Source organism: Oculina patagonica, chromosome 14 (assembly GCF_052425735.1).
Source record: "Oculina patagonica isolate OP01 chromosome 14, crgOcupat, whole genome shotgun sequence".
Lineage (NCBI taxonomy): Eukaryota > Metazoa > Cnidaria > Anthozoa > Scleractinia > Oculinidae > Oculina > Oculina patagonica.
This window is the reverse complement of record NC_135771.1, coordinates 8,738,258-8,753,116: the sequence shown is the minus strand read 5'-3', so window position 1 is coordinate 8,753,116 and position 14,859 is coordinate 8,738,258. Positions and strand designations below refer to the sequence as shown.

The 14,859-nt window shown below is 37.0% G+C and overlaps 1 protein-coding gene across 1 annotated transcript in view; it reads right to left on the bottom strand.

Annotated features, from left to right (window-relative positions):
* The window catches only part of LOC144639151 (uncharacterized), a 40,727-nt gene extending 26,260 nt beyond the window's left edge, over positions 1-14,467 (bottom strand). The window contains exons 1-6 of the mRNA XM_078498395.1: positions 14,381-14,467; positions 5,053-5,247; positions 3,063-3,326; positions 1,935-2,144; positions 1,443-1,634; positions 249-515 (exon numbers count right to left, since the gene is read on the bottom strand). Of these exons, the coding sequence (XP_078354521.1) occupies positions 249-515; positions 1,443-1,634; positions 1,935-2,144; positions 3,063-3,326; positions 5,053-5,149 (1,030 nt within the window). The 5' untranslated portion in view covers positions 5,150-5,247; positions 14,381-14,467. The remainder of the gene's footprint in view (positions 1-248; positions 516-1,442; positions 1,635-1,934; positions 2,145-3,062; positions 3,327-5,052; positions 5,248-14,380) is intronic.
* Positions 14,468-14,859: the final 392 nt, after the last annotated feature.

The window sequence follows — 14,859 nt, the reverse complement described above, 5'->3', positions numbered from 1 at the left end:
AGGTGGATGTGGAAACAGTATGCCTCTTACCTAGATCCGCCAAAGTTTGTACAATACAATATCCATCTAAGTGTACTGTTACTTTCTGTCGCTGCTCAGTGTAGCGTTAACATTATTTACAAGCACACAAAAACTGGTATACATTCCCTTCTAGCTGAGGCCTCTTTTTCTTTGTGTCAACTCAGCAAATACAAAGGAAAAGAGGCCTCTGCTAGTATATATGCATTGGACAAGTCTACAACTGATACCTTTTACTTCTACTCTAAAAGAACACGTTTTTGTATTTCCACTTTGATCCCTGGCTGTAAAAGTTACAACATGAGTTCCTTCTGAAAATTTGTAAGATGTATCAGCGGGCAAAATCTCGCTTGGAGTGACAAGCATGTCAGGGGTTTGACCATCGTTATCCGTAGCTGTAATTGGCGTCCAGTGGACTATTTTATCAGTCTTTCCTTTATCAGCAATCACGACTTCGTCTGAAGGACAGTCTCCCACAAACTGTGGTTTCTCGTTATCTAAAAAACGCAACGAAAAATATAATTAACAATTAGACTACGAGCCCGAGTTTTCTATGAGCAAATAGTCAACGAGGCGCAGCCGAGTTGACTATTGCTCATAGAAAACGAGGGAGAGTACGTAGTCTAATTGTTTTAGTAGAAACTCTAAATGATTGCAGTCCAAAACCTACAATATTGTGCACTTTGAAGACAAAAATCAAGAAAATTTACCGCTTAAAGAGCTACGCGAGCGCGCGACTGTTTTCTATCGGCGAGTAGAAATCAGTGGGAGAACCAATCAGATTCGAGGATTTCCATTAGAACACAGCTGAATTTCTACTAACAGTTTTTAGATGGCGCTGCGTGGAGAATTCTCAAAAGTAAAATGAAACCTTTTTTCGAACCTTTTCGTTTCAGTTTACATTTTCAACTGCGAAATTAAAACCAATAATAAACAAGGATTTTTGTTATAATTTATCCTTGAAAAGAGAAAACATTAATTATATTAAATTTATTAGAAACTTAAATTTGAATTCAGCGGTGACAGTACACAGAGTGTAAAGCAAATTTTATATTCGTTGACATAATAGAAACCCGATTTCTCGAACCAATTTTTTGTTTCCGTTAAAGTTCCGAGAAATCGGGATTACACTGTACACATAAAAGGTACATAACCCTTTGAACTGGCTATCTAGAGGGACGAAAAGAACAGAAGCTGCCGTCGACTATCGTCTTTTCTCTTTTTTCATTTGACATTTCTGTAGAGCCTGTCCACAGCCAAATGTTACTCAAAATAACTTTTGTAGAGTTCATGCCGCGGCTAAGCGTCCCACTTGTGAGAGTCCCCCCATAGTGCTTCTTATTTTACGTTAACGTAAACAAAACTAAACCCAAAGTATTTCAATAAATTATACTAGTAACTGGTTACTTTGATATATAACTCACCAACACAATTGAAATTTGGATTAACAGTCCAACCTCCATTGCTACAAGTAGCTTCAGTCGTGCCCACTAGCTCGAAACGATCCCTACACCAAAAGGTGCATCTTGTACCATGAATGGGCCCAGCGGCAGACGTACACGAAGCAGGAGTTACTTCTCCACGATTAGAAACAGCCACGGCGCCACATTTTTTTGCTAATGAAGAAGACGTTATTAAGAAAAAAGCTTAAGAATAATTACACAAACAATATATAAAAGTAATAAAATTAAATAATAAGTAAAAATAATTTAATCCATTAATTAAAAGACCTGTACAGGTCGAAAATAGATTCGGTGGGCAACTTCTCTGTATGACTGATGTTATAAAAGTGACAATTTTGTTATTTGATCGGATCATTTGTAGCTGTTTTATTAGCAATTATGTCCAATATGCCATATGCTCAAGCAAGGCTTCTGGCAAAATTCATTTATACCTGTTAATATGAACATGCCTACCTATACATTTTGGTGTGTAGCTTGGATTCCAGTTGCCATATCTAGTGCAAACGGTTGCGGCATTGGAGGAGTCTTGCAGCTCATATCCAAAATCACACTCAACACTGCATACTGTACCCATTTTTGCTTGTTTTCCGTCAGCACACGTACTCTCTGGCTTTTTCTTACCATTAGAGGGAGTCCTCCAGTCACTTGTGTGGCAAACAATTTCTATGAAAACAATTTTCTAAGTTAGTTTTTTTTTTTTATTATATGGCGCTGAAAATAACTTCCCATGTGTATTGTTAGCTTCAGTCAAATATAATAAATGTTTTTTTTAGCAGTAAGCCTTTCATTTACATAGGATTTAAATTAGAAATTCCACTTTTAAGATCATGCACAGACTGGTCGTGCAGCTTTATACCCTTGTTGCTATGCATGCCGTCTACCGGCCGGTTTTCTTGCTATGCATGAATAAAAAGTTTGCGGGTGTTCAGTTTATTTGGCGAGTTAATGTCAGAAAGTGAGAATTGTAGAAATCGCATAAGTTATACATTCCCGAGGGAGAAGTACCGTCAGGAAATTTGGCTGGGGTGTTTGGCGCCCTTCTTGAATCTCAGACTAAAGTATGAGATTAATTTCCCTAGCCTAGGCCGATACAAGTTTATTGCAAGAAACAACCTGATTGTTGACCAGAGTGTACAAATCGAAAAGCATATCCTTTGGCACCTGCACATATGTCTATTTAGGTTTTTGTATAGACCATGGAAAAATGTGGTCGATTCATTCATTCACGTTTTCGAAACGAGCATCCCATTTGTTGTTTGTTTGCCCAAAAACAGCCTTACAGATTTTTTTAAACATCATCGACTCGTAATTAAACCACTATACATGTACTTTGAAATGTTAAACAATGAACTAGACTGCATAGATTGTGAGAAAATCAGCATTGTGGAAACAAGAAAATACCGCCCCCGTTGATGTGGTAAAAAAATGTTGCTAAAAATACAGTGAGAAGTTAAGCTATGGTCATTTGTGATCGGTATGGTGTAGTTTGGAAACCCGAGGGTTGTCTGCCCACCCAATTTCTATTTTTTAATTAAAACCTATACACCCCAAAACTAAAAGAATAATTAAAAAAATACACACCAATACATGACTTTCCACTGAGTCTGTATCCTGGATTGCATAAACAGTTATATCCTGCGTAGGTCTCTTGACAGATATGATCACAGCCCCCATTGTTGCATTTGCATTCATCACAATCAACAATTCGCGCACTCGCACCCGAACAACTATCTCCCCCATGACATGGCGCAGGATCGTCACATCGGCGAATCTGACGAACTTTTCCATTGCAATTGCAATGATTTACTGGATCTGGGTTCCATCTGCTCCATCTGCCATCCACCGCTGCAGAAAGGAAAATAGAAAACGAGTTGTTGAGGACGAATGCCGAGAATCCGAGATGAACACGTACAAACTCAGGAACTCAGGACAGCATGTCACCGATTTCAAACTTCTCTCATTTTAATGTTCCTTGAAGTCGATGTGGTACATCATCTTTAGTTATATTTCGCGTTTGGCTTTCTCCCTTTTTGTTTCTGCTCTCATTATAATTAAACGTGAAGTGAACGGTTCAACTAATAATGTTTCGGAGTGGAAAATGGGGTATATTCAAGGTCTTCCTTCTCCTAAACGAATACCGGGACCCCTCTTTTGTATTTCAAAAATAAAGCTACCTTAAGATAACCAAGCAAAAGGAATGTTCATGCGCACAATGAAAGTGCTATCTGAAGAATCCTGTCTCTATTCTTATACATATACATTTAAATACTAGCTTCAGTTGACAAAGCACGTTAGGCTAGGCCTTTTAAGAGAAATAATTCTCTTCAATCCCGACCCTTGCCTAAGTTAGTTATTTTAAAGCAATGGAAATTCTTGGATTTATGGCATTCTCGTTCCCAGAGCCTCCGTTTCTTTTGGTCACGTGGTCAGCGAAACGAAGGGCTCTGGTAACACTGACTACCGGATGTCGTAAAATCCACGACATCCGGTAGCGCATGCCCACTGCATAAATGTTCGTCTGCGTCTGCTCAGTAAAAGAAAGGGGAAGGCTGGGGCTGACTAACACGAGAACTCGAGAAGAAAACGAATTTTGAAAGAAGATACGAGATTTGAGTTTGGCGTTCGAAAGAGCTGTACAGCAATCCTTGCTACAACTGTCGGAGGACATCAAGAAACAAGTAATCGTTAAGTAGAACGACTGTCCTTGTGTTTTGCCCGCTGGTTTTGGCAATTCAAGTCGTTGATAACTTACACAATTCGATACGTTTGGAACACATTGAATTGCATGGCTGATCATGATAGATGTGTTCTTGTTGTGTCGTCTCTACACGCAATATTATCTGAAGGCAAAGTTAGAATCCAGAGGAATTGGAGTTATAGTCGCGCTGTTATAGTGTTTAAACATGGCGTCGAGGATATCATCAGCCGATAACATTCCGACGGTTGATGATACTGTGAAATTTATTTATGGCCATGCGGAAGTATTGCAGAAAATTCAGAACTAAAAAAGCCGCTGATCGACGAGGTATCATTCTATTGAGCAGCGGTAAGAAATATCACATTGAATTTCAAAATCTTCATGTAATTCATGAACTTCATTTAGTGTGTATATCTTGTATAAGCTAAGTTGATAGTGCAAATGTTTGCAATATTTTTAATGCAATAAAAAGTACAACCGAGTCACACCTTACAAGTGATGTATTTGTCATTCGTTCATAAACAAAGGTCTGCTTCGTGAATACGTTATTCCAACAAACTCCCAGTGTTATTCGGTCTTTTTCCGGTACATTTTCAAACTTGCCCGCTTCATCTTCAATTGTTTCGATGACCGGAAGTATAACTAAAATTGCGTAGAAGCGTTTCGTTTTTTACCTAATTACGCATGCAGTTTTTATCAGCCAATCAAAAAAATCATATTTTTTACCGTTACCAGGGCCACTACGTCATGTCATTTAAAAAAATACGCGTGGCCCTGGGGAAGAGGATGGGATTTATGGCTAAACCGGCTGAAAGAAAAAAATATAACTATGCTGCTTACTACTATAGTAAATCGTGGAAAATTACAACATACCAACACGCCTTCTTCTGGCGCAACTTTGTGCATTTTCGAACAACGAAGTAGAGATGATAAATATGGAAATGCCAAGGTTCAATTGGAAAAGAAGCATTTCGTCTAAATGTTGCTAGCCTGGAGTCGGAAGTCTAAAATGCGACTCTCGCCTTGAGTTCTTTCCTCCCAATGTTTAATCTTTATAACGGTGTTTTCCTTAAAAGAAAGTGAAAACAAATCAGTCTGTGAGCACATCAGTACATGAATTCTCGAGACTTCAAACTTTCGTGATTTTCGGGAAAAAGAAAGTCGCTCATTTATAAGAATAAATGTTAAAGAGTTAGACTCAAAATTCGCAAATATAAAGTGTCACAAAATATTGCCAAGGGAAACAACAAAACTAACGGCAGTAAACATTTTCTGATTAGACCACTTAGACCACTGTGATAATCGAGAAAGTAAATAAGCATTCGATTTGCAACAACAAATGAAAAACTAAAGTGTGTTGCTCATCAAGTTCTGCAATTGAAAGCAGCGTTATGTCAAACAATTTAATTAGTAGACTTTCAGTACAACTCTCTGATTCTTTCATTAATCGCAAAAGAGAAAACCGAAGCATATGCATATCTCTCGTTCTCTGGTTCCTTGTATAGTCCGATCCAATTGGCTTTATTGTTTTGTGAACAGTCTATTGTGGCATGTTTTCTAAATACTTTTATCTATAGTACTATATGATTTGTTCTGGTTACCGAATCGAGACCAAAACTGTTGCCGGTGAATGCCTAGAGGGAACCTTCCATAAATTACATGAGCTGATTGCATGCTTGAAATACTTCACAGCCATGTATGTACATTTCGCCGATAAAACATATTAAAAATTGAGGTTAAAAAACTGTTTAAATATCACTAAACGTTTTCGCTCTATTTGATCATCATCAGAGTAAAAATCTGCATGAAGCTTGGTGTTTTTATAGATTAGGCTTTATCCGTTACGTAATACCAGTTCTCATGGGGAACAAGGTAAGGTCAAATGATTAGACTTGTTAACCGGGTGGGGGTCTGAAAGTAAATTGTTGGCTTTTGTACACCTTAACTGGCAAACTTATTGTTGGGTAGTTGCACTAAATCGCTCTAAATCGGCTAAAAAACCACAGCACACAAAAGGAACAATGCAATAATAATAACAATCTTTTATTAGGAAGCTCCAATCACTTAAGTGGTTTACATGAAGGTCCTAACACTAGATATATATTATATAAATTAAAATCTATTAATTAAAATCTATAAATTAGAGCTAAAACCGAAATATAAAAAAATATTTACAACATTTACATTAAAAGGATTAAAAATACTTAATTATAGAAAGCAGAAAAAAGACACATCTTAAAAATTGGCAAACTTGCTGAATTTCTTACAGTTCTCTCTAACTCATTAAAGTCTTTGAAACACTGGTACCGCGAACGGTGCTTTCCCCACGATGTTTTCTATGAATATTCAGGCTGAATCGACAGTGATCAACACCAATTTTCTCCTTATATTGTAATTTTTGGGGAGCTGTATTGTAGGAGTGCATATCACTCTTTCTTACAATGTCCAAAGAATGATTAAGTTGGTCATTAATACACTTGTATGCAAATATACATCGATGACATTTCCTACGTTCTTCGAGATTCAGCCATCTCAAGACTGTTAATGCATCAGTGGATGAGGAGTGAAGTGATCTAGGCTAATATTAACTTAGCTGCTTTGTTTTGCAGAATTTGCAATTCATTCATTAGTGAGACATTGCCCTGTCACCCCAGACTAAAAATCAGCATAGTCAAAAATAGGTAGCACTAAGCTGTTATCAAAAAGTAACCGGGCATTATAAGGTAAATAATACTTAATCCTACGTAAAAGACCAAGGTTATGCAAGAGTTAAGGTGAGAGGTTTTTATTGTAATTCAATGATTATTTTTTCGCTCTTTTCGGCTTTATTTAGTTCCCCATGCAAATCCTTATAAATATGCTAAATCGCTCTAAATCGGCTAAAAAAACACACAACACACAAAAGGAACAATGCAAGAGTTAAGGTGAGAGGTTTTTATTGTAGTTCAACGGTTATTTTTTTCGCTCTTTTCGGCTTTATTTATTTCCCCATACAAATCCTTATAAATATGCAAATCGCTCGAATTACGTAGCACTGCAAAGGTCATCAAAATAATTTTACTCAAATATCGAGCTTGGGCTACCTGTGATCTGAAGTGTGGCCGTTAATTTATAAACATGACCACTTGTTTATCTACGTTCGGATCAAACTTCCATTGTTGGACGAGGAAATAATTGTCCCCTTCGTTAAGTATAGAGTTTGTTTTCGTAGCAAACTTTAAACAAAATTACCGTCGTAGAAATAGTACAATTGACAACTATAAATCATTTTATTATGGCATAGATTATGCAATTATTTTCTGCAAATTCAATTTGAAGCAAGGCGCGAAACAATCAGAGACGCGCTCGAGTTTGTAACAAAGCTTAAGTGGCAGTTTCTCTTAAAGCGGTCCATCGCATTTCGGGTCGGAAAAAAGTTTTCCCTCAAACCTTGCCCAGTGAACTATCTTAGGTTGTAAGTAAATGCAACGACTTTAGTTTTTGGAAATACGTTAAAATATATTTTTAGAGCTCTCAACAGTGAAGGCGGCTAAAGGCCTAATTTTGAGCTTGGCCAGAACGAGAAATTTCATAAGTTGACGAGCTCGCCGCTCAAAAACAACTAAACGCACTAAATTATTATTATTATTCCTAAGTTAATTTGAGGAGCGAAAACAGAGTGGGGTGAAAAAAACTAGCTTGACCATGCAGACTGACATCAAGAATGGTCAAAAAGAGCAGCGAAGAGCTCATTTGTTGATGCCAATATATTTAATCTATACGTGCAACGGACTTACCCTATAATAAGTTTACCAGTTAAGTTGTACAAAGGCTAACAATAACACAGCTTTCTGATTGGTTCGCCTTTCTGACGAACAAGGAAGTGAATTGTAATCATTTCCATCACAAAGGAACACAATGGAATCGCTGTTACTCAGTGGAGCTGTAATCTATTTGAAAACAGCGGTGTTAAGCATAGCCTGCGAACGCAGACGTATTTCCGCCTGTCGTCTGCGTTCGCAGGCTATGTTAAGCACCACTGAATCCTCATTGTCACTGGTGATGAAACCGTCAAGAGGGAAAAAACCCTGTTTAATGTATAAAGACTACGAGGGCGGTCGTAATGGCTTAGGTCTTTCACCTAACGTTAAAGATCTACTGAAAAAAACAACTAGCTTAACCATGCAGTCTAACATTAAGAATGGTCAAAAAGAGCAGCGAAGAGCTCATGCGTTGATGCCAATACATTTAATCTAGACAATCTAGATATTTTATTTTATTATTAACGCTTATGGGTGTAGGATTACCCATACATCTACTTGTTGACTCCCTAGATTCTTCAGACTCCTCAACTTCTTCACTAATTTTAATTTTACTGAGCTCGGGTTTTAGAAAGATAACTCACTGAAGTAAAAGGTTTGTTTACTACCGTAATGATTCGATTTAGCGCCCTCCTTCCAATAAGCGCCCTCTTCCGAATAAGCGCCCCCGTTCGAATGCGTTTTTGTCAATAAGCGCCCCTATTCCAATAAGCGCCCCCATTCTAATAAACGCCCCCATTCTTATAAGCGCTTCTATTCTAATAAGCGCCCCTATTGTGGAAAACTGCCCCTACTGAAGTCATCGACATCGACTAGATAAACTCACGAACAATCATCGTACCGTATATTTACTGCTAAAATGAACAATTATTTTAAAAGTAACTGAACTTTCAACAATTTGTTACTGTTACAGTTTCTGTTATTGTTAGTTATTTTAATATTTATTAAAGTTTTGTTTTGAACATTTGGTTGTTTCTTAAAAAATTAAATAAGCGCCCTGTCTCGAATAAGCGCCCTCCCTTAAGGTGCCAAAAGTAAATAAGCGCCCCGGGCGCTAAATCGAATTATTACGGAGTGCAAAACTGGACCCGGAAGTCTGCCACTTTGTAAATCCCTTTGGAGTTTAAAATGCAGTGGAATGCCTTAACATGGTTGTCAACAATTAATCTATCAAACTTATCGAGGAAGAAAACTGACGTCAAAATAACATCATATCTCCTCCAAGTTTTACAGAAAGTGTTTTATCCAGAAGATGGTTGTTGCACGTTTATCTTAATGATGTTTTTCAGTTACAAATAATCGTAGAAAAAGGCAGGCTAATATCTTTTAACTTGGATCGAATATTTAAATTTTGCATTACTGTCTTCATTACTTAAAAAAAACGAAGGACGAGTGCATTTGAAGTCATCTGTCCTATTTTCGTATTCCTTTGCCGGGAACTTGACAACGACGACGGAATCATTCAAGTGCATATTATGGACAGCTGTACAGGAAAGAAATGTTTACAGCAAAACTGAACACTGCATTATTGTAGTTGGCGATTAGAAACGTACCTTGTTAATGGTTGGGAGCAACTTGCAAAGAGCTACTAGAAAAAGTATCTCCAGACGAAATAGCTTATGAAGCAGTTTCAAAACTGTGTGCAGCTGACTTACCCAATAATACGTTTGCCAGTTAAGTTGTGCAAAAGCTAACAATAACACAGCCTTCTGATTGGTTCGCCTTTCTGACAAACAAGGAAGTGAGTTGCAATCATTTCCATTACAAAGGAACACAACGGAATCATTATTACTGAGTGGAGCTTTTATTTAATCTATTTGAAAACAGCGGTGTCTATCACAAACCGGATTCCCATTGTCACTGATGATGAACCTACACAGAGGGAAAAAGTCCTGTTTTATAAATAAAGACTATGAGGGCTGTCGTAATGGCCTGCGTCTTTCACCTAACGTTATAGATCTAATGAAAAAAAAAACCTAGCTTGACCATGCAGGCTAACATCAAGGATGGTCAAAAAGAGCAGCCATGAGCTCATGCGTTGACGTCAATATAATTAATCTAGACAATCTAGATATTTTATTCTATTATTAACGCTTATAAGGGCAGGATTACCTATCCACCTACTTGTTGACTCTCTAAGTTCTTCAGACTCTTTAACTTCTTCAATAATTTTAATTTTACTGAGCGGTTTTAAAAATACCTCACTGAAGCAAAAGTTTTGTTTACTGAGTGCAAAACTGGACCGGAAGTCTCAGCCACCTCGTCAAATCCCTTTGGAGTTTAAAAATGCAGTGGAATGCCTTTACATTGTTGTTAACAATTAATTTATCAAACGTATTGAGGAAGGAAACGTCAAATAAAAAATATACTATCTCCTCTAACATTAACTGAAAGTGTTTTACTCAGAAGATGGCTGTTGCACGTTTATCTTGCTCCTAGTATGATGCAGGCAGGCTAATATCTTTTAACTTGGATCAAATATTTAAATTTTGCATTACTGTCTTCATTACTTAAAAAAGAACCAACGACGAGTGCATTTGAAGTCGTCTGTCTTATTTTGGTATTTCTTTAGAGCTTGACAACGACGATGGAATGATTCAAGTGAATATAATGGATAATGTGTAGTAATGCAATGTTTACAGCAAAACAGAACACTGCATTATTGTAGTTGGCAGTTAGAAACGTACCTTGTTAATGACGCTGGGAGCAACTTGCAAAGAGCCACTAGAAAAAGTACCTCCAGACGAAATAGCTTATGAAGCAGATTCAAATCTGCGTGCAACTGACTTACTCAATAATAAGTTTGCCAGTTAAGTCAAAAGCTAACAATAACACAGCTTTCTGATTGGTTCACCTGGCTTTCTGACAAACGAGGAAGTGAATTGTCATCATTTCCATCACAAAGAAACACAACGGAATCATTATTACTGAGTGGAGCTTTAATCAATTTGAAAACAGCGGTGTCTATCACCACTGGATTCTCTTTGTCACTGGTGATGAAACCATCCAGAAGGAAATTAAAAAAACCCTGTTTTGTAAATAGAGACTACGAGGGCGGTCGTAATGGCGTACGTCGTTCACCTAACGTTATAGATCTAATGAAAAAGCAAAAACTAGCTTGACCATGCAGACTAACATCAAGAATGGTCAAAAAGAGCAGCCATGAGCTCATGCGTTGATGCCAATATAATTAATCTAGACAATCTAGATATTTTATTCTATTATTAACGCTTATGAGTGCAGGATTACCTATCCATCTACTCGTTGACTCCTTAACTTCTTCACTATTTTTAATTTTACTGAGCGGTTTTAAAAGATACCTCACTGAAGCAAAAGTTTTGTTTACTGAGTGCAAAACTGGACCGGAAGTCTCAGCCACCTCGTCAAATCCCTTTGGAGTTTAAAAATGCAGTGGAATGCCTTTACATTGTTGTTAACAATTAATTTATCAAACGTATCGAGGAAGGAAACGTCAAATAAAAAATATACTATCTCCTCTAACATTAACTGAAAGTATTTTACTCAGAAGATGGCTGTTGCACGTTTATCTTGCTCCTAGTATGATGCAGGCAGGCTAATATCTTTTAACTTGGATCAAATATTTAAATTTTGCATTACTGTCTTCATTACTTAATCAAAGGCTCTATGAGCAAAGTCGTGAATGTGGTATATTATAAACTGATAGCCCAGAATTAGCCAAAATAAATTTTAAATGTCTGCTGACAAACAACATTTTTTGTAATTGTCTATGAAATCTGTTAACATATGTCACAGTTGAGTCATGTTTAAAATTCTAGCTGGTAAGTGATAAATAACCCCATATTCTAACTGAAAACTAACCATCCAGTAGTCCATCGAGGCCTTCTAGCTAAGCAGCTAAGAAGTGAAGATTATTTCAGAGCTTAAAATAATTAATGCTGAGAGAGACACGTATAGTGGTAACAAGATATGAGGTACCTTAAGATGCTGCGAAGCTGGTAATGGAAAGAAGCTAGGGATTTTTTTCCACCAAACTGTTTCACATTTGCTAAAGGGTTCTTTAATTAATAACCAGGTAGCTCAGCCATTTTATACAGGACAGTGGTATTATTCGACATACATTTTTCTCTGTTAAAGAATGGCAGACACTGTGACAGAAGGCAAATAATTAAAAGAAACTAACAGATGCCTCATACATGTGACTTCTAAGAATTGAAATTGGCAGGAAACAGTAAAGCCAACATAATTTATTATCAATTTAGAGGCGTGATACATGTAACAAATGAAAACTGCTGCTTATTTCCTTTTCTGGTATCTTTACTTGCAACCAAAAAGTTTACTTTACCCCTTTACATGCCACGAAAATCATCAATGCATTTTAATCAGCCTTATTAATTCATTTTTAAATAATCTCTATACATTGCCAGCCATCCTGCAAAGATCTGGTGGCCATGTTGGATTAAAGGATCTGAACCTTAAAGCTTGTTTATCTTTTACTCTTTGTTTTCAGCAGTCAATAACAATAACTCCAAATATTTTATTTTTCAAGCTGTACAGTCTGCTAAAAGTCAATTTATAGAGAGCAGTATTCACTGTTTGTGAAAAATATATGAGAGTAAATTTGAAATAAAATTCTTTTTCTGATCATGTGTTTCATACAACGTTACGGCAGGAGGATGTTCATTCCAGCCCACACCTCTTGACAGCCTAGCCCCATGCAGAGTTCAGTGATGTGTTGTATTGCAGGATATTGTTTTGGCAAATCTATAAATTAATTCAAAATTCTACGTGCCTTGTTAAAATAAATCTGTAGGACAACACGTACAACAAACCATCTAAGTGTAAGCAATTTGTTATTTATCAGCATGGCATGCAACCAGGTTCCTTTTTGGCTGAGATAAGGGGGGGGGGGGAGGCATAGGACATGTACAGAAATCGACCTTAAGGTTACTATTGTTATATTAGTGGCTATTACATTTTAGCGCTTTTAGTGAGTTGGGCGAAAATCGCTTAATTTAGTACTTGCTAAAATTTGTCTTGGTCAAATTTCAAGTACCCCGGTACCTCCCCGGTACCCCCTTCCCACCCTAATGGAACACAAAAATGGATACTGGTAACTTTGTTCTTTTAGGCAATGCAATTTATATTCATTCAATGTCAAGATATGGTAGTCTTTTTCTTTTACTGAACATTTATTTTCTTCTTAGCCATATATTAATCACCAGCCAGTAAAAGCTGGTTTACACGATATATTTACTATTTTTTGAAGTTTTTGGAAAATCCCTATATAGTCGCTAAATCTTGCTCAGAAAAAATCGTTAAAATTAATAGCTGCTAACAATAGTACTCTCTCAGTATTTCTTTGAATGTCTACCCCATAGCACTCAGTGGATGTTGACAAAGCAAAAAATTACCTGAGTGCAATGATACACCCCTGGAGAACTACAATTACCACAGTTGAACTAATATGTCCCTTTTTTGACAGACCATGTGTATGAAGAAAAAATAATTGTAAGGGTTTGATGCATAATACTGTGTTTACAAATGTAGTTTTGCCTTCAAAAGCAGAGCAAATTTATCATTCACATAACATGATAAGGCTTGCTACCTAATGAGCTACGAATGCCAGAGGAAATTTTGATTTAACTTTAAGTCATGAGATAGATGTACTTGGGAACTTCGTTAACGAGAGTGTGACAACGAATATAAAATATTACGAGATACAAAAACTTGACGAACGTGCAAATGAATGATCGACCGAAAGACAAAGCAAGCCAACTATAGATATCTCTAATTGTTTCCAAACGCATCAGTTTAATCTTGCTGAGTGAGACTAATTTGTAGCGGAAAATACTGCCTTATTTAGGGTGATTTATTACTTACCCACTATTTGATTGCATTTCAATGGAAGATAATTTCATATCCGCGGACTTTCAAAATAAGCTATTGTTCGGCGTGCAAGTTTCTTGCTTCCTTGCATTGGCCATCCTTTCCATTGCATTGTGTGTAAATGTGGATTCGAGCACTGGCCTCACTAGAAAAATTCCTTCCAGAAAGGAAAAAATATTCGTATTCTCCTGATGTACATCCATAAGTTTGCATTACAACTCGGGACACCAGCCCTTCACGTTCATCCGCCATTTTGAACTTAATTTAAACTTAATATAAAATTGCCAGGTTACCAAGGGAGTTTACACAAATTTAATTGAAGCAGTCCGCTATAAGTCGTTCTTTGCATTCACGACTTAAAAAAGAACCAACGACGAGTGCATTTGAAGTCGTTTGTCTTATTTTGGTATTTCTTTAGAGCTTGACAACGACGATGGAATGATTCAAGTGAATATAATGGATAATGTGTAGTAATGCAATGTTTACAGCAAAACAGAACACTGCATTATTGTAGTTGGCAGTTAGAAACGTACCTTGTTAATGACGCTGGGAGCAACTTGCAAAGAGCTACTAGAAAAAGTACCTCCAGACGAAATAGCTTATGAAGCAGATTCAAATCTGCGTGCATCTGACTTACTCAATAATAAGTTTGCCAGTTAAGTCAAAAGCTAACAATAACACAGCTTTCTGATTGGTTCACCTGGCTTTCTGACAAACGAGGAAGTGAATTGTCATCATTTCCATCACAAAGAAACACAACGGCAAACATTGTTACTGAGTGGAGCTTTAATCAATTTGAAAACAGCGGTGTCTATCACCACTGGATTCTCTTTGTCACTGGTGATGAAACCATCCAGAAGGAAATTAAAAAAACCCTGTTTTGTAAATACATGTAGAGACTACGAGGGCGGTCGTAATGGCGTACGTCTTTCACCTAACGTTATAGATCTAATGAAAAAGCAAAAACTAGCTTGACCATGCAGACTAACATCAAGAATGGTCAAAAAGAGCA